This window comes from Mya arenaria, chromosome 16 (genome assembly GCF_026914265.1).
Source record: "Mya arenaria isolate MELC-2E11 chromosome 16, ASM2691426v1".
Lineage (NCBI taxonomy): Eukaryota > Metazoa > Mollusca > Bivalvia > Myida > Myidae > Mya > Mya arenaria.
Genome location: NC_069137.1, coordinates 44,760,254 through 44,781,424, shown reverse-complemented (window position 1 = coordinate 44,781,424; position 21,171 = coordinate 44,760,254). Strand labels below are relative to the sequence as shown.

The 21,171-nt window shown below is 36.0% G+C and overlaps 1 protein-coding gene across 1 annotated transcript; it reads right to left on the bottom strand.

The window, feature by feature from the left end:
- Window positions 1-292: 292 nt before the first annotated feature.
- On the bottom strand, window positions 293-11,004 carry LOC128221689 (inositol 2-dehydrogenase-like). The gene is made up of 8 exons (XM_052930290.1): window positions 11,001-11,004; window positions 10,017-10,176; window positions 9,125-9,195; window positions 3,667-3,775; window positions 3,273-3,400; window positions 2,365-2,588; window positions 1,142-1,292; window positions 293-460 (listed from the first exon to the last, which is right to left on the bottom strand). Exons 1-8 carry the CDS (start codon window positions 11,002-11,004, stop codon window positions 351-353), a joined length of 957 nt encoding a protein of 318 aa, XP_052786250.1. The 3' UTR covers window positions 293-350.
- Between the last annotated feature and the right edge of the window lie 10,167 nt (window positions 11,005-21,171).

Sequence of the window (21,171 nt, the reverse complement as noted above, 5' to 3'; positions counted from 1 at the left end):
AAGTTTTCATGATATAATGCAGTTATGTAATGGTTAGATGACCTGAAGTTATATTTAAATAATTAAGAATAGGCGTTGAGGGCGTCGCAAACGAGCCCTTCTTAATAATTTAGATTACGTCAGGTCATCTAACTGTCATATATTATAACCATATTGGCTGGCACATTGTCAGGGAGTTTGCATAGGATGAGTGGCAGTTGACGGACCTCTTTGAACCTCTTAATGCTTACGCTTTGTACTATCTGCATTGTCATTGGCTGAAAATGTAGGATATATTTCTAATATTCTAATATTCGTAAATTGTATGTTTTATTAGCATCTTCTATACAGGAAATCTTAATTCAAAGATATTAATCCGTGTACGGTACGGCTGTTTTCGTCCTCAGTGACTCATAACACAGGTCAGCCAGACGCATGGCCTGTATGGTATCTCTCCTCGTGACTCGCAACTCATCCTTTCCTGAAACAAGGGAAGGAACTGGTTGATAAAAGTTACACACCACTTTTATAGTATACACCCTGCTTGTATATATTTGTACATCAAACTGTACAAAATATTACTTGTAAATTATGTTATTATGTGACACGAAATACTCCCTTTCTTGAAAAATGAAGTAAATTATTAATTACTGGTTATAAAACACTTGCTTGAGGTTCACTCTACTATTTTATACTATGTTGAGTTACACAATGTTAGCCTTGTTTTTTGTTCGTATTTCACCTTCTCTCCTGAAGGGAATCGAAATAATATTTTTTCAACTGTTTTAAGCTATGTTAAAACGTTATAAACTTGTAGCTTATACTGTGTAATTTTCAAATGTAGTTTCTAGTATACAACATTAGCGGAATGAGGGGAGGCGTTAATTGACCAAATGAAGTTTTATGTATACACAAAAAGTATGAATACATAAAATTGCTTCATTTTAAATTTTCCACACTCTCTTTGGGGATGATCCCTCCCGCCCCCACAAACAACACTTAACATCTAAGCCACATGTTTGCTCCCCCTCTTACGATAAATATTGGATGCGATCATGCCTAATATAATTTAAAATGTATGGACAATACATATTTTAATAATTTACTTAAAAGACAATATTCAATTACTGATAAAATTTCGCCGTCGATGGACTATCTTTACCTTCTAATACGTCTAGGAAGTGTTCCAGCTCGTTGGCGTACGCCTCTGGGTACCTGCGCATAAAGTTGGCCTCAGGGGCCGATAGTAACATCCCTTGGTTCGTACCGTTTATCACGTGGTTAGCTCCCTTGTTTTCTACGGAGAGCTGCAACTTTTCACAAAGTACCTAAAACAGATGGCGAAATAATGTATATGGGCTAGAAGGACCCCTGCAACAAACCATACGGATCACATGTTTATGTGTCTACTGTTTTGCAGGTATGATGTATATTTAAACATTGTTGAGCTCGAATAAATTTGAAAATTGAGCCAAACTTTTCTCCTATAAGGCACGTGTGTCACGACGTATAAATAATTATTTGTTATTGTTGTTAAATGATCTCTTTTAAGCGATAGCAAATGAACAACTGTTATTGTTACTAATTTGTACCGTCCCAATATAATTTCAGCTTATGAAATCGTTTTAAAAGCATACCATGATTAACAAGGGCAATAACTCCAAACATTGTTGAGCTCGAATAAATTTGAAAATTGAGCCAAACTTTTCTCCTATAAGGCACGTGTGTCACGACGTATAAATAATTATTTGTTATTGTTGTTAAATGATCTCTTTTAAGCGATAGCAAATGAACAACTGTTATTGTTACTAATTTGTACCGTCCCAATATAATTTCATTTTATGAAATCGTTTTAAAAGCATACCATGATTAACAAGGGCAATAACTCCAAGGACAATTGACCAATCAAATTATTTTGGACAGACATCATTCCAGTATATTAAGTTTCATGAAATTATACCGGCTAGTTACTGAGAAAACGCAGGTGACGGACGGACAGACGGAAGGAAGGACGGACGGAAGGAAAGACGGACGGACGGACGGACAACGCCATTTCAATATCCCCCTCCCTATTCCATAGACGGGGGATAATTAATATTAGTATATATATTATCTTGAAAAATTGTCACCAGGGTTAAGTTTAGTTTGTACAATTAAATCATTTGATTGGTTAATATCAATTATTGAATGCACTTTTGACCAATCAATGTTCATATTTTTATGTAAGCTGTCGTTGCGTCTAAATGTTTACATATGTATTATACTGTAATATGCTATTCCCATTCAAACAATTGAACTCTAAAGCCCTTTCCCATATTTTAAATAGAGACACCTCCACATGTTTACTTATACAATACTGAAAGAGTGGATTGTATGTTTCTATACCTCTAGCCGTTGATCATAGCCAAAGGGACACCATCTCCCGTTGTCTATCACAGAAATGGCGCCGTTTTCATACGCAACTACAACAACCACTTGATCGTTGTCGCTTGCCTCTTTTAGCTCTTCTTTGTGGGCGTGGCCGTGTGCAAAGACGCTTGTCGGTCGGCTGCCTATGATCCAGCCTCCCATGTCAAGGTCATGGATGGTCGAGTCCCGGAAAATTCCGCCTAAAAATTGAATCGTGTGGAGAAACGTGCGTACATACGAATTTAAGGAAAGACGCATGTCTTGCGCAAAACACTCAAAATGTTTCTGATCTGCAATCACTTAACATACTTGTACATCGTTTACACGTACACGATATTGATCATTTTAACAATGTTTTCTGAAGAACATCTGTCAACTGTCACCTAGATAGTGGCGTCTGATGTGTTTTATCCCCAGAGGAAACTCCTATTATAATATACTAATTTTGTGGACAAAAACAGCTATACATATAAATAAGATTACTGATTGCATATGTACATATGTAGTTTGTATTGTAAGCTGAGTTTGTGCTTATATAAAGTATTCTTAACGATTCAACAGATCCAGCCCACACTCCAAGTGTTTAGTGCAAATGCCTTTATATTAGCCATTAAGCATTCATGAGGACTTTGACTCTCGGTCCAGCCGATCGCAAGTTATATATTCGCCCTTCGGGGACACAACGCTTGTAAGATCCCCGCCTAATGCCCCCGCCCCCGGGGACATCCTAGGTGAGGCCCATTTTCTGTATTTACGGCGCGAAGAGAAAACAACCGCACTCCCTCGGCACTGCGGAGCCACCTGGAAGGCCTATTTCCCCCCGCTATCCCCGGTATACCCCAGGACCTGATGGCGTGGCTACCAATGACTAGTGCATAGCTCACCTGACGTTTTGACGTATTCTATAGGTGGGTGGCTGAAATCACGACTGGTAGATTTTACAATGCGCACCGGTCCTGTACTTCCTTTGCGAATTTGTTGATAGATCGAGAAATGACTGGGATCGAATCGCCTGAAGCAAAAAAAAGTTTGTTATTCAAAAGGTACAATGTGTTCCTAAGTCCTCGGCAAACACCAATAAATTATGATGATTGTATTCGAATTGTAGTGTGGTTGTATACTCTCCTATGGAAACCACAACATAAGGTGTTTATTCTCTGCTCACTAAGACCGTTACATGCCCAGTCGGACACAATATTCACTCATGGAAGGCACACAGACTTGGTTTGTTTCTCTGTTCAGCAAGATAGTAATTTAGTTGGTAGACGGTTTACTCACCTATGGAAGGCACAGAAGAGTGGTTTATTTTTTTGTTTCGCTAAGTCATAACATGCCCGGGTGGACTGTATACACGTGGTCAGCGGCTTCTCACAAAACACGGCCTTGCCTAAAATATACTAGCAAACATAATGTGTTCTGATGCTTATCAATAAAAGAGTTTTGTGTTTATGTTAATGTTAAAACATCCACCATCCGAATTATTGAAATTTTACTCGAGTGCGAGTTGTTTGTTTATTTATGTGGAAGGTTTTGGGTGAAGTGATCATTTTGAGCCATAAAATCATGGACAATGTTCAATAACTTACTAGCTTATAAGCGAAAGGCGTTGTTATTTATTCACACGTTAGTTATTGCTCTCAAGTCTTGTTATTGTTCCGCTATTTTAGTTATTTTGTGGGTTTAATCAAAGCAACCACCATCTAACTTTTGAGAGACCTGCCAAGTAGCCGAATGCTTAACGAATTCGGTGTTTGGAGGCATAATGTCATGGCATTACATACGCTAGAAGCGCACAGGCTCCAGTATAAATAATGTCGTTCGGTCATACAGTAGACTCATTATTTCATTGTCGAACGAGAAGCAGTTCTATCTGGTTACAGTTTTACTATACTAGAAATAATGGTCAGGTTGGTGTGTAAGTTTACAAACATTCTGGCAATGCCAATTTGGAGAGTGCTCCGATAAGATTGTTAGTCATATTAGAATCTCGTTGCATTTTGGGACTATTAATCATTATCCGATTAGGCGATTTCTGTTTTAGTTTTTACCGACAGTGTCAAGTCGGTTAATTTAATAATGATTATATTATGATTATTCTGAAATATATGTTGTCTTGCAGCGCTATAAAATTATGTTGTTTAGGCGTTTGACTTTTGTGTTTATATACAGGACATATGATAACATTTAAGTCTTCTGGACCTTTTCTTGTAGTTTCGGTGTTTGTATTGAGTGTTGTGTGTTTAAACATGGACATTGTCAAGGCTTGCTTACTGAGCTTGTCTCTGCAGTTTAAGACTTTGTATTGAGCTACGTGTGTTTAAACATGAACATTGTCAAGGCTTGCTTACTGAGGTTGTCGGTGTTGTTTTCGTCTTTGTATTGAGCTACGTGTGTTTAAACATGAACATTGTCAAGGCTTGCTTACTGGGCCTGTCTGTGTAGTTTCAAACTTTGTATTGAGCTACGTGTGTTTAAACATGAACATTGTCAAGGGTTGCTTACTGGGCTTGTCTCTGTTGTTTTAGACTTTGTATTGAGCTACGTGTGTTTAAACATGAACATTGTCAAGACTTGCTTACTGAGCTTGTCGGTGTAGTTTTAGACTTTGTATTGAGCTACGTGTGTTTAAACATGAACATTGTCAAGGCATGCTTACTGATCTTGTCGGTGTAGTTTCAGACTTTGTATTGAGCTACGTGTGTTTAAACATGAACATTGTCAAGGTTTGCTTACTGGGCTTGTATCTGTAGTTTTAGACTTTGTATTGAGCTACGTGTGTTTAAACATGAACATTGTCAATGCTTGCTTACTGAGCTTGTCTCTGTTGTTTTAAACTTTGTATTGAGTCACGTGTGTTTAAACATGAACATTGTCAAGGCTTGCTTACTGGGCTTGTCTCTGTAGTTTTAGACTTTGTATTGAGCTACGTGTGTTTAAACATGAACATTGTCAAGGCTTGCTTACTGGGCTTATCGGTGTAGTATTAGACTTGGTATTGAGCTACGTGTGTTTAAACATGAACATTGTCAAGGCTTGCTTACTGAGCTTGTCGGTGTAGTTTTAGACTTTGTATTGAGCTACGTGTGTTTAAACATGAACATTGTCAAGACTTGCTTACTGAGATTGTCGTTGTAGTTTCAGACTTTGTATTGAGCTACGTGTGTTTAAACATGAACATTGTCAAGGCTTGCTTACTGAGCTTGTCGGTGTAGTTTTAGTCTTTGTATTGAGCTACGTGTGTTTAAACATGAACATTGTCAAGGCTTGCTTACTGAGCTTGTCGGTGTAGTTTCAGACTTTGTATTGAGCTACGTGTGTTCAAACATGAACATTGTCAAGGCTTGCTTACTGAGCTTGTCGGTGTGGTTTTAGTCTTTGTATTGAGCTAAGTGTGTTTAAACATGAACATTGTCAAGGCTTGCATACTGAGCTTGTCTGTGTTGTTTTAGTCTTTGTATTGAGCTACGTGTGTTTAAACATGAACATTGTCAAGGCTTGCTTACTGGGCTTGTCTGTGTAGTTTTAGACTTTGTATTGAGCTACGTGTGTTTAAACATGAACATTGTCAAGGCTTGCTTACTGGGCTTATCGGTGTAGTATTAGACTTGGTATTGAGCTACGTGTGTTTAAACATGAACATTGTCAAGGCTTGCTTACTGAGCTTGTCTGAGTAGTTTTAGTCTTTGTATTGAGCTACGTGTGTTTAAACTTGAACATTGTCAAGGCTTGCTTACTGGGCTTGTCGATGTAGTAGTAGACTTTGTATTGAGCTACGTGTGTTTAAACATGAACATTGTCAAGGCTTGCTTACTGAGCTTGTCTCAGTAGTTTTAGACTTTGTATTGAGCTACGTGTGTTTAAACATGAACATTGTCAAGGCTGGCTTACTGGGCTTGTCTGTGTAGTTTTAGTCTTTGTATTGAACAACGTGTGTTTAAACATGAACATTGTCAAGGTTTGCTTTCTGGGCTTGTCTGTGTAGTTTTAGACTTTGTATTGAGCTACGTGTGTTTAAACATGAACATTGTTAAGGCTTGCTTACTGGGCTTGTCGGTGTAGTTTTAGTCTTTGTATTGAGCTACGTGTGTTTAAACATGAACATTGTCAAGGCTTGCTTACTGACCTTATCGGTGTAGTTTTAGTCTTTGTATTGAGCTACGTGTGTTTAAGCATGAACATTGTCAAGGCTTGTTTACTGGGCTTGTCTCTGTAGTTTTAGACTTTGTATTGAGCTACGTGTGTTTAAACATGAACATTGTCAAGGCTTGCTTACTGGGCTTGTCTGTGTAGTTTTAGTCTTTGTATTGAACTACGTGTGTTTAAACATGAACATTGTCAAGGCTTGCTTACTGGGCTTGTCGGTGTAGTTTTAGAATTTGTATTGAGCTACGTGTGTTTAAACATGAACAGTGTTAAGGCTTGCTTACTGGGCTTCTCGGTGTAGTTTTTGTCTTTGTATTGAGCTACGTGTGTTTAAACATGAACATTGTCAAGGCTTGCTTACTGAGCTTGTCGGTGTAGTTTTAGACTTTGTATTGAGCTACGTGTGTTTAAACATGAACATTGTCAAGGCTTGCTTACTGGGCTTGTCTCTGTAGTTTTAGACTTTGTATTGAGCTACGTGTGTTTAAGCATAAACATTGTCAAGGCTTGCTTACTGAGCTTGTCTCTGTTGTTTTAAACTTTGTATTGAGTTACGTGTGTTTAAACATGAACATTGTCAAGGCTTGCTTACTGGGCTTGTCTCTGTAGTTTTAGACTTTGTATTGAGCTACGTGTGTTTAAACATGAACATTGTCAAGGCTTGCTTACTGAGCTTGTCTCTGTTGTTTTAGTCTTTGTATTGAGCTACGTGTGTTTAAACATGAACATTGTCAAGGCTTGCTTACTGGGCTTGTCTCTGCAGTTTCAGACTTTGTATTAAGCTACGTGTGTTTAAACATGAACATTGTCAAGGCTTGCTTACTGGGCTTGTCGGTGTAGTTTTAGACTTTGTATTAAGCTACGTGTGTTTAAACATGAACATTGTCAAGGTTTGCTTAATGGGCTTGTCGGTGTTGTTTCAGACTTTATATTGAGCTACGTGTGTTTAAACATGAACATTGTCAAGGCTTGCTTACTGAGCTTGTCTCTGTTGTTTTAAACTTTGTACTGAGCTACGTGTGTTTTAACATGAAAATTTTCAAGGCTTGCTTACTGGGCTTGTCTCAGTAGTTTTAGACTTTGTATTGAGCTACGTGTGTTTAAACATGAACATTGTCAAGGCTTACTTACTGGTCTTGTCTCTGCAGTTTCAGACTTTGTATTAAGCTACGTGTGTTTAAACATGAACATTGTTAAGGTTTGCTTACTGGGCTTGTCGGTGTTTTTTCAGACTTTGTAATGAGCTAAGTGTGTTTAAACATGAACATTGTCAAGGCTTGTTTACTGGGCTTGTCTCTGTAGTTTTAGTCTTTGTATATAGCTACGTGTGTTTAAACATGGACATTGACAAGGCTTGCTTACTGGGCTTGTCGGTGTAGTTTTAGTCGTTGTATTGAGCTACGTGTGTTTAAACATGAACATTGTCAAGGCTTGCTTACTGAGCTTGTCTATGTAGTTTTAGACTTTGTATTGAGCTACGTGTGTTTAAACATGAACATTGTCAAGGCTTGCTTACTGAGCTTCTCGGTGTAGTTTTAGTCTTTGTAATGAGCTACGTGTGTTTAAACATGAACATAGTCAAGGCTTGCTTACTGGGCTTGTCTCTGTAGTTTTAGACTTTGTGTTGAGCTACGTGTGTTTAAACATGAACATTGTCAAGGCTTGCTTACTGGGCTTGTCTCTGTAGTTTTAGTCTTTGTATTGAGCTACGTGTGTTTAAACATGAACATTGTCAAGGCTTGCTTACTGAGCTTGTCTCTGTAGTCTTAGTCTTTGTATTGAGCTACGTGTGTTTAAACATGAACATTGTCAAGGCTTGCTTACTGGGCTTGTCGGTGTAGTATTAGTCTTTATATTGAGCTACGTGTGTTTAAACATGAACCTTGTCAAGGCTTGCTTACTGGGCTTGTCGGTGTAGTTTTAGTCTTTGTATTGAGCTACGTGTGTTTAAACATAAACATTGTCAAGGCTTGCTTATTGGGCTTGTCTCTGTAGTTTTAGTATTTGTATTGAGCTACGTGTGTTTAAACACGAACATTGTCAAGGCTTGCTTACTGGGCTTGTCTCTGTAGTTTTAGTCTTTGTATTGAGCTACGTGTGTTTAAACATGAACATTGTCAAGGTTTGCTTACTGGGCTTGTCTCTGTAGTTTTAGACTTTGTATTGAGCTACGTGTGTTTAAACATGAACATTGTCAAGGTTTGCTTACTGGGCTTGTCTCTGTAGTTTTAGATTTTGCATTGAGCTACGCGTGTTTAAACATGAACATTATCAAGGCTTGTTTACTGAGCTTGTCTGTGTAGTTTTAGTCTTTTTATTAGGCTATGTGTTCGCAAAGATGATAATTTTTAAGGCGTTCGTACTTGCTTGTCCCTGTACATTCACTGACATAAATCAATGAATTTAGTAATGCTTTGGCTGCTTGGTTGGTATATTTACTTTCCAATATATCAGTGTGATGCTCGGGTCTCAGTTAAGTCTTGTCCGTTGAGTTTGTCTATCTACGTTTAAATAGTATGTACTTTGTGTGAGTAAGACATTGATGTTTTTTAACAGGCAATTGGTAGCCTTCTAGAGTATTGTTGTATTTTACCTGCATGAAGAGATCTGGTAATGAGATCCTCGTGGGTGGACGATGGGGATACAATCAGAACTGCTTCCACACTGAAACACAACCATTACAATTTTTAAATTTCTGCAAATAGACGTTACGTTAAGATAACGGCACTAACAACTTTAAAGAAGAAAACATTATCACTTTTGTTTGTTAACAGTATATTTGGTTCTAATAACTGATAACTTGGTAATGTTTCTGTAAAGCATACGTTTATTTCTCATTTTGTTTTAAGATGATACAATTTGATTTGTCTTAAGTACTTCGTTTTCCCTTTGGATAATTATAGGTAAACGTGATTTTTCTCCTTGATTTTATGAAAGACATTAATAAAACGTTTAACACTTTCTGCATTTAATGGGCAATGAAGACATAACAATATTACAAATTTATGATCCAACAGGTGTTATGTCACAATTTAAATAATCTGTGAAATAAATATCGTTAAAAATGTAGAGTTTATCTTATGATTCGTATTAGATATCAACACATCATTCATTTTTCTTATACACGGAATTAAAATGACCGGATTTATTTTCGGGTACTTCCTTTCTACACTGTACCGCGGGAAATGGCATGCTTTGTCAGTTTGTGGTGATCGGCACATCATAAGTTAAGTCTTATTGTTGACAAAAGCATGGGATAAATACTGTGACCCTCGTTTATGTATCAATGCCAAATGTATTCCCCTCGCTCAACTCATATATAAGCATATATTTAATGGACTCGTTAAAAAGAAGTGCACATATGTCGACTCGTTTTTGATCATATATATATATATATAAATCAATGGTAATGTGCTGACGATTCATTTTGACTAAAATGGACATTTAACAAATTATTCATCAAATTGATCTCACGAACTACCGACTTTGTGTCCTCGATGGCCACTTGAGCGTTGGCAGGCGTCTCGCAGCGCGTGTCAAGGTTGTATAATGACGTCAGTGCACGTGCCTCTTCAACGTTCTCACGTACGATCCATCTGAGAGAAGCACGTGGCGATCTAAGAATATTCCGCACGTGCTCTAACCCTGACAACGGAAATGGGTTAGCATTGATATGTTGATTATCACTTCATGAAACATGTTTATAGTTATATATTAAACAAATATAACAAGCATAAAAGTGTTGTAATGTTTTAAGTTCATAATGATGTCTTGTAGCCATATTTTGAATATAGGATCACGCTCGATTTTGTCATTTGAATATAAATCGGCACTGGTGTCAATTTTAATCCTGTTTGAGGTCAGAATGAGAACCTTTCCCGTGTTGGGGGGACACATATACCATTGGAGTACTACCACCCTGGTTGGGTTTAAACTTTCAACCTCCACGGTTACTCTTTTCATCTTATCTTTCATTAGGTGAAAAAGAGCCATGATTAATTAATCAGCCTTAATAAAGCAGAAAAGGTGTTTTAATGTAAAAAACAGCCGTTGTATACAAAATAGATCTATCTGTCAAAAAGGGTTCAAACATATTTAAAAGACTTTTCTACGACGTTCTTAAATCTTTGTTGACGTTACTTCATACTTTGATAATACACTGAATTATACAAATTCTCTGTGTTTAACAAAATGCATTTTGGAAATGTTTTTTATTAATATCAATTATTAACTCAAACTTTCAGAATTGTAAACATCCTATTTCTATGTGCATTCTTTGTTAACACAGGCTTATGTATTGCCGCTTTTGCCATTCAAACTTGAAACATCTTGAACACGAGTATCATATGAATATGGATCCACTGTAAATTATAGCACAAAAAGGAAAAACATGATTATCAGTGTAAGCTGACGTATATTAACACACATTTGACACCTGCTTTACAAATCATACAAACAAACACACTCACCCATTTTGCCCATACCAAATACAGCCAGGCCAATTTTTGAGGTCATTTTTCTGGATATAATTCTGATTCTGAAAACAATGATAATTTGAATAGCACAATGTACTAAGAATTAAATAATGATGTAAAATCGAGCTTACAAGAGTGTTTTACAAATGTTTTAAATGTGTATGTATGCCCTTACAAAAAAGGTTTGAAGCGACTAACAACCTTAATATTTTAAGTGGTCAACATTATATTGTGTAAACTATATATGTCACAATAAGGTTAGACGCTTCACATGTTTTTATATCAATAACTGCTTATTCACTGAAATAAATGAATTGGAAAAATGCAAAATACTGCCTTCTCATTAAACAAACAGAAAGGTTGACCACAAATACATTAAGGCAGTTTCTTGTTTAAAGGCCTAGTTTAAGCCTACTATAAGTGACCCCCCCCCCCCACGCCACAAAAAAACAAAAAAAACGTGTATTTGTACACGACCTTTGTTAATTGATCTTAATCTTCTTGCTTAATTGTCTTATCAGATCTTCAATCTATCCTGCTGTGCAGTTTGGGATGTTTGTTATGAAAAAAGACCCTAAATGGCCCTGAGCTAATTAACGAATACACAGGAAATTGGCCCCTACTGTGACACCAGTGCAATTAGCAGGAGATGCACAGCAGGGTATTATCATGCAAAACATTCCTTAAACTAGGCCTTTAACATCATATGTAAATGGATTTTTTAAACCAAACTTTTAAAGTGATTATTTTATAAGGAGCAATGTCATTCTATCATTTATTAAAGCAGGTTAAGCAATGCGTTATCTCCTTCGCCCTGACCGAACGTTTATGTTGAATGTTTAAACATCTTCAAGTTCTGAATTGAAGATCAACAAAGGTCACTATTTGAGTACTCTGTGTGCACTAAAGTAGATAAGACAACCATATTAATACCGGCTAAACATTTTACTTTAGTCAATACCATGATGAAATAAAATTATCCTACTGACTGGATTATTTTAAAATATATCAACAGAAAACAAACACTTCTTAATAAATAAATGCTGCTCGGTTTAATTATTTAAAAGCATCAAATAGGAATGTTTGAAATAACCTTTAAATTATCTTAAACTTTAACTTACCTTTGGAACAGTGGTGTCCTCAGTATTCCTTTCAAATGAAAATGTAGATAGTGTATGAAGGCCAAGACAAACTATACTCTAGATTCCCATGTATTTAAAGTTAGTGCGGGATTTTGTTGTAGTTCACTTATCATTATTATTTCAATATTTGGCACCACAAGGACTCAAATATTAATTGATTAATTGCCTTTCGTACGATCCAAAATGGTTCATTTTCATTTAACAATAATATTGTTAAGCCGTTAACTGTCTTCCAAAGGTTCCAAGTAGTTAATTAACATATTACGAACATTTTCTGAAGACGTTAACTGTGTTCCAAACTGTTAAACGGGAATTTATTACCATTTTAAAAGTATATTTGAAGATTTTGAATGTCTTCCAAACAGTCCCAAGTAGTTAATTAAAATATTACGAGAATTTTCGTATCAACGTGATGTGTTCCGAACGGTCCCGAATAGTGAATTAGCAATTTATATATATATATATAACTTTTTCTTAGATTGTTGAATATCTTCCGGGAAGTACCCATATCCGCTTTGTATATATATGCATGCCTAAATGGAGAATCTATCATCAACAATCAACAAAACAAATTGTTTTCTTATATTGTTTTCAAATATATTTTAAAATCACTGTTTGGCTGCGGAAGAATATAAATACTATTTGGTTTATAATACAATTCGAAAAAAAAGAAGGATTGAGGCTAGCCAGAAAAACTAAACATTTTGTTTGCCTTAACTTATAAATGTCTTATCATAAAATGCCATAGACTGGTGCCTTAAATTAAAGTCACCATAATGAAACGGCAAGCGAGACTAACATAGGTTTGTCAATGAATTTACCTGAGCTCAAATACATTGAGTTTATATGAATATTACAATGAGAACTAAAGGGACAAAATTTAAAAAAAATAATAACCCTGCTTAGAGTCCGAATGACAATGAACTAGAGACAAAAAACGTATAAGGTGAGTCAAATAAATTACCTGATCACAAATAGAATAGCATTTATAATAACATTACTGAGAACTACATGGGCAAACCAAGTAGAGCAAAATTCAATATATAACCCTGTTATGACACCGAACGACAATACAATGGAGCCAAAAATGTATTAACACCACATGCACACAATTAATACACAAACAACAAAAATACCACAGATGCATCAAAATAGCTTTTTTCACTCTGTTTTCGTAAGTAAAACACAGACCACGAGAAAACTTCCCGCCTAAAACAGTTCCCGCCGCTACAGGAGAAGAAGAACAAATTTTGAAGCGCTAATAATACTTCTTACCTACAAAACATGGGATAACTGTCTTGAGACCGCAAGTGTAACACGAGTTCACTTGAACACGAGTTTATAGGGGACTCACATAGTATGTATGGCCAATTACTCGCACTAAGCCACGTTTTTAAAGATGTATGCAATCTCGAATTAAAACAGATCAGCAGCTTTAATCATGCTTGGTTGTGTTCACTGCAGTATTTCTTAAATGTTTGCCACGTACAGCATTCAATTGAAAAGAGATAGTAATCTCCCAACGTATAACATCTTATACATAAACTGACTTTGCTTGGTATGTGTGTCCATCTTCCCGTCTCATATGTACAACATTGGTACACAATCAACGTGACATGTCACATATGTAAATTTGACCCAAATAAGGATAATGCTTACATAACATATTGTTTTTTGTTTTTTTTTTTATTTTAGAAAATTGTTAATTACAACAATAAGTTTATTTATATTATCAGTGTGCATTGTATGTCATTCATCATATAGTATTTGCATTATATTTCATTCTCGTAAATTGGAAATTCATTGCAAAAGGACCAAACACGAATGAATACACAATTCTTCATTTAAACGGTTGGAATTCATAAATGAACAACAACAACAACAACAACATTATGCACTGATTTTATCTTGGATTGTATATAACTACTGACGTAGTTGTCCACTATAAAGGCGCACACTTATAGTCGATCCATTTTGATTTCAATGCATTATCATATTTAACTCACTCAACCTTTATGACCAAATAAAAATGCACATGGTTTAGATACACACAACATATCTAAACCATTATTCAAACAATTGTTTTAACTAATAGGTTCGTGGCCATCATGTTCCCAGCTAAAAAAACACACACAAAAATCACTAAGAGGTTGTTGTTGTTTTTTTATCTTAATTAGATTCTTTTTTTATTTGATCAATATATAATCAAAGAGGTTAAATACGGTAATGCAATAAAATGATATAAACAATCATTTGGCCTCTTCCTATATTGTTCGCCATTTAGTCGATGTCACTGTTGTCCTTTCACACAAACCTGCAGATAAACCACGTTACAATCAACACTCAGCCACTCGTAAATGTACGCGCCTAGATAGCTTTTACACATTTTTTCTTGAATTGCGGTAAATATGTGTAACTCTTTGGCATTCTTATTCTCATTTTTAGCAAGTCGATTTCGTGTGACGTCATCGAGAGTGGAGAACTGGTCTGTGTTTTTGTCTCCACTTACAGGAACTTCTAACTCAGAATCACTACTACTCGTTGTGATGTCAGCAAAAATGATGGAGGTGCTAAGTGTCGTGGTGGTTGTTGTGGTAGAGTTAGCTTTTTCGTGGTTTATGAGGCCGGACCCTCCATCCAGCTGTCCTCCATTGTCGGCATTAGTTTGCATGGAATCCGTTTTCGTCTGTATAAAGGACGACGATGTTCCTGTCGCTGTTAATATACAAAACTGCAGTTGATGAACGTGAAAAGGGGCGCGATAAGGTCAGCGAGGGACGTAGATGGTGGTTAATTTTGACTAATTTACTTGTCCATTACTTTGTTTTCTATTATTCATGTTTTTGAAACGAACAGGACTCGAAAAAATGGCAATACATGAATAACCAATGTTTCGTTTATTGATGATGATGATGATGATGATGATGATGATGATAATGGTGATGATAATGATTGTGATGATAAATTTTATTATTATCATCATTATGTTTTTACTAGGAGTTACAAACCGGCAATGTCCGGAATCGTTGGTGATGTGGTTGTCACTCCTTTACGTAGCAACAAGTGGCGAGGTACAATTCGGTTGTTAGGCTCCGGTTTCGTGTTGTCCTCCTCTTGGGGCCATTTGGTACTGAATTTGGCTGAGGACAATAAATATAGCATTAACAATAAATATATGTCAGAATGTGATGCGCTTTAGATACTGGTCATAAAACATGGCGGATTCGAGATGTTGCATGATTAATGGTCCAAATTGAATGTAATTTCCAAGGCGATCGCCCCTGACAACAAAAGTTACCTCTGCCACCAAGAACGACAATATATGAGTTTTCATACTCATTTTTTTTTAACAATAGTGAAGTGTTAAGCATGTAGGTATGCAAAACGTTGTTTAGGGTCCATTTTAAAAATATCTTATTATAATTTTTAGTTTTAAATAAAAGAAAAATATGAATGACGTTACTTGGATTTGATAATAATCACATGACGATATTTTATAGAACACAAATCACACCAATTAGCGGTTAACAGTGTATCGGGCACCCGAAATTAATATTCAAATATTCCGGAGAGACTTCCCTGGTTGCTTACTGTTATGTAACCAACACTTCCTCTTTGCAACAAGTACCGTACTAATGCGTCAATTTAAGATTTAAGATTCAATCTTAAAATATATTTATCAACAAAATCAGCGTTGTAGAACATGGCTTGTTATGTGTTGTTTTTTTTCTTATCTAACATAATGCTTTGAATATAATTCCTAAATTAGAAATGTAGCCAAAAATGAAGTAAATCAAAACTTACCCTTCCTTATTTATCGGTCAAATGGCAAAAGCTATTGACTGATGATTTGTGTGGGAATGTATATGAAGAATTCCGCATTAACGGATTAGGAACAAGGTTATGGAGAACATATGACAGGCTCCTCTACCACACAAACTATTTAAGACAATTACCAATGCCTATCTCAGTATCATCTCATTTTACCAAATAACCGCATAGCAGGAGTTTTTCATATTATGCTTTATTCGTTTCAATATCTCGTTATGTAAATAAAAGCAGGTGGTCAATATTCAATATAAAGAACTTAAACTTCAATTGAAATATCAAGTTTAATTTTTTTTTTTTTGTTCCAGATTTTTTGTTTTTATAGATTGTTGAGCAATGGCGTTCATCAACATCAAGTGGAAAGTACGCTTCGCTATTTAAAAGTACATCTAAAACATACCTTTCTGTTTTGAGGTAACATCAACTTATCATTCGTGCTTCACTTACCGTTCGTTTAATTGGTACAGCTATTTAATGTGTTAGGTTTTTTTGTTCTTTTGTTTGTGTATGTGTTGTTTATACGTACGTGTGTGCCTGCGTGCGCGCGTTCGTGTGCGTGTGGTTTATAGTCGTTGATGATATCATTGATATTGAGATATGATATGACTGATGATGTTTATCGTGGTATTGGTGTAAGGGATTTTAGGACGTTCAAACAAACGACCATCATTCTTTACCCATAAATTTGATGAGATCATCGTCTAGACGCTGTAAAAGTTCTGGTCTTCCGTCCCGTTTACCTTTTTCGTTCAGACAACATTCTATATGATAAAATATAAAAACAATATAATAAAACTCAACCCTGCTAAACATACGGTACTTCGGTTAATTTAAGACTTGGTCATGTTAGCCCAATGTGTCAAACGATGTTTAATTTACCATATATAAAAACTCTGCAAAAAATGTCACTTATTAAAAGTATTACATGTACTTAACATATTCTAAACATTTCGCCCCATTAAATCCCCATACCAGGTAACTATTAACATGTAAGGTTTATATATAGACATGTAGTTTTAATATCAGTAATAGAAGTGTATAGCGAATACTCAATATTTACTAACCAATCAACTTATATCTGCTTTCATTTTTCAAAAGTCCAAATTTACCCCGTACTACACCAATCTTATGGCGTGCGACCACAGTCCATTAGTGTAAGTCGCCAGCATAGCATACCTAAAATTTGACGAGCTCCGGACACTAGAAACTTCTCAAATGTCCCTTTATCGTCCTCAAGTATTGCAGGTGAACCGCCTTCTTCAGAACAGTACTCCTAAAACAAAAACAAAAAACATAACGGATATTCGAGCTTATTTCTTGTATATCCCGTTTGTCCCCGGGGAAAAACTGAAAGTGATATCTTCAGACCAGAACGTCTGAAAACAAACAACTTATCATTTCAGAAGTATTAATGGCATATCGACCTCAGCCAGTAGCGGGGATCCGATATCTTTAAGACAGTCATTCTGCAACCAAACAATGAAATATAAGAGATTTAGGGTATATTTCTTGAACGTCCTGTCAACCTCTGAAGGTGATTCGATTTCTTCATTGATGTCAGATTTCTTGGATATCTGGTCGTTTTCGGCAAATCCGATTTCTTCCAGACAAATATTCTTAAAACATACTATCTATACATAGCTTTGTTCAAAAAGTTATATGCAAAACAGTCATGACAAACAGAAACATTATTAATCTTGAACTTGTTTAACTAATCTTCTAAGTCATTTTACCTCTATTTTTATAAAGTGTACGTGTACTGGTTTGTTTGTAGGTTTTTTTGTAGTTGATACATGTTTCTGGTTTGTGATTGTTTGTTTTTGTGTTATATGTCTTTGGCGTGAGTGTAGGATGATATCCCCCCCGGATGATTGCCCCCCCAGACATTAGCCCCTAGGACCATATCCCCCCGGATGATAGCCCTCCCAGACAATAGCCCCCCCCCCCACCCCCAAACAATAGCCCCCCTGCATATATATAAATGACTTTACATATATATACACTCTTTTAAATTTGCATATTCATAAAACTCATAAAACATAAAAAATGCCATTTAGTGGTCCTTTTCTGGTTCTCTTTACAGACTAGTGAATCAAGTGTTCAGCGAACAATAAGCAATAATACCCTGATAAGACAGACCATGTATGAGCCACCTGATCTGGGTCCACACTGTTTGCAAATGTCCCTATTACCATCAAACAGAATTGTAGTGTTGAAGGGTACAATGAAGGGTGGTCAATGTTGTGGGAATTAGTGTTCGATTTTGACTTGTAAAAATAGTCCTCACAATTTCGAGTCATTGAGGTTTGAGAATATCATACAAATTTAGGAAACTAAGAAATAACCAATAAAACAGTAGTTTATTAACTTTTATATAGATACTGATATATATCTACATTTTTTTTCATTGATTTATGTCTTTGGGTTGTTTCATTTTATAATAAAAATCATTGTTTTGCAAATTTGCTTAAATAAACTGGTTATAATATGCATTTTAATATTGGGGGGGGGGATATCGTCCGTTTTTTCACTAAGACGGGGGGCTGTCTTCCGGGAGGGCTATGGTCCTAGGGGCTAATGTCTGAGGGGGGGGGCAATCATCCGGGGGGGATATTATCCGTACCTCCTTTGGCGTTGATCCTGTGCCATGAAACGGGGTTAATGTCTAAACTTTCGAATACTTGGCTTGTTTTTGTAGTTTTTTTATATAAATATTGGATCAGATATTTATGTTTTTAGTCTTAAAATTCTAAATAAGCAAAACATAAAATCATTTTAACTCTTAATACGTAGTACACAGTATACCAACTAATCAGAGCCAGATGTTCGTTGTAGCTGATATTCTCACAAAATGATTAAGTGTTTGCGTAATTGATTATGCTATTTGATGTTCGAAAAACGGAACTAACCGTTATGTTGGTGAAATGCACGGGATGTGGAATGAAGAGATAGCATCGATCTCCATGTTGCATCCAGTCCGAGGGACAAGGGATTTTCGGCTGAGCATCTGCGCTAACATCTGGTAATTTAAGCCCTGTTTGATGTCGCGAGGGGCCGTCTTTTTTAGCACCCGGTTGGCCCCGTGGAAATGGAGATGGCCGTAGTGCCATGGGAACAGGTCGTGTGGTAATTGGCCCTTTAAACGTTGCTGTTTTCGATTTGGTATCGTCTGCTATGTCCTCCGGAACAGTGTTGCGTTTTGGGAGTCCTGTTTGTATTCCGAAATGATCGATATCAGGGAAACCGTCTTCTTTGACACCCCGAAGGCCTTGTTGTAAATTAGTTCTTGGTTTGTTTATTTGCTGTTTTTTACGATCACCTCGTCGGCCATGTCCGTCAACGCCTTCAGGGGAGTTGAAAACTGAAACAAATGGCACGTGACTTTCGAAATCGAAACACCTCGGCTATTATCCAACTGACCTCCGAAACTTATTAGGTCTCTGAAAATATCAATCACCTCGAACGTGTTGTTTGCGCTTTCAAACGTCAAGGGCTATATTTGTTTTAGGGAGGAGAATTTAAGACCTTGTACCGGTCCTATGGCCATATTCAATAAGCATCTTAGTAACAATTTTCAACTTACTTGAAAAAAATAAAACAAATCTTATCTGGGAATTATTAAAACGAACAATAAAAATAAGCATGGGAATAGTCTGAACAATATATGCCTATAAATAAATATGATGAAATGTAGCGAATATGTAAAATATTCGATTTAAAAAATGACAAAATTCTCACTAAGTTTAAAATATTCACTAAATGCTTTTACTAAATATAATGTTCAATTTTCTCCAAAGCGTTATTAACACACGAATCAAAATTGTTCGTTTCAGTACATGTTTTACGTTATTGAAAGGGTCTACTTAGCATTCCGAAAATTTAGTTCAAGGCCTAGTTTAACCTTCTACAAGTGACCCCCCCCCCCCCGCCCCAAAAAACGAACAAATACCGTGTATTAGTACACAACCTCTGTTAATTCATCTTAATCTTATTGCCTAATTGGCTTATCAGATCTCCAATCTTAGTATCCTGCTGTGCAGTATTCGATGTTTTATTATATAAATGGACTCTAAATGGCCCTGACCCAATAATAAATACACAGGAAATTGGCCCCAACTGTGACACCAGTGCGATTAGCAGGATATGCACAGCAGGGGAATATCATGCCAAACATTCCTTAAACTAGGCCTTTAAACGCTGCCGGCCTCATCAAATTTCCGTACATCTGAAAGCATTGTACGAGGTATATTCCGGAACATGCCGGATATGGCCGAATTGTTACGGTTGGTGTTTTGGGGTTATTACTCACTGCCACCAAAGTGCAGTTGTTATTTCGTGACTCTTTCATATAGCGTAATTGTTCATGATGAATGAGATATAGGGTTAAATAGAGTCGTTATATACTCGGTCATCATCGGCAAGCTTTGGGATATACTTGTGAAAACGCTTCAAAATACATGTTTACGAACATTTAATGACGTTGCCAGCGATTTGCTCAATTATCATTACGCTTAATAGACCCATTCGATAGCTATACAATCTACCCGAAATTAATGCTTTTTATACGTGTCTCTATTACGATTTGGAAACACTTGAAATAAAATTAACATTAAATCATAAACAGCTTGACAGCTTGACACTCTTCTACATAAAACATTGAATATCCCTTGACGGCTGAAAACGTTCCAATTGTGTAAACGTATGGTACGTGATTTTTTCAGTTACAATTAAAAAAGAATCTATCAAAACTTAGAAACTACCTAAGACGTGTATTCATAAAACACATTAAGTCGCCTCCAAACCTATTTCCTAAAATTTAAGAAGCGCTATTTGAAGAAAAGAATAAGTGTTGGTAATATTGAGTTTTATTATTCATTTAAATCACTCATGATTTTCAGATATAAATTATGTATAATAGCATATCACCAGTGCGATATATAACTTAGAAAAATTACTTTAAAGTAAAGTAAATAATTTTTTTTTTAATAATACTGGCAGTGTGTTCAAATTGTGGCTGTTTATCGCCCTCCAGGATGATTTATTTTGAATAATGCATTTAATTTTATTTTTTTAAAGCAAGTTTATGATTAATTCCTGTGTTAGTTATGTCAGTGTTTACACAATAGAAGGTATTCAAATCAAGTGTGTACACAGAAAGGGGAAATAAACCTCTGTGTTGTGCTTGACAGTTTGAA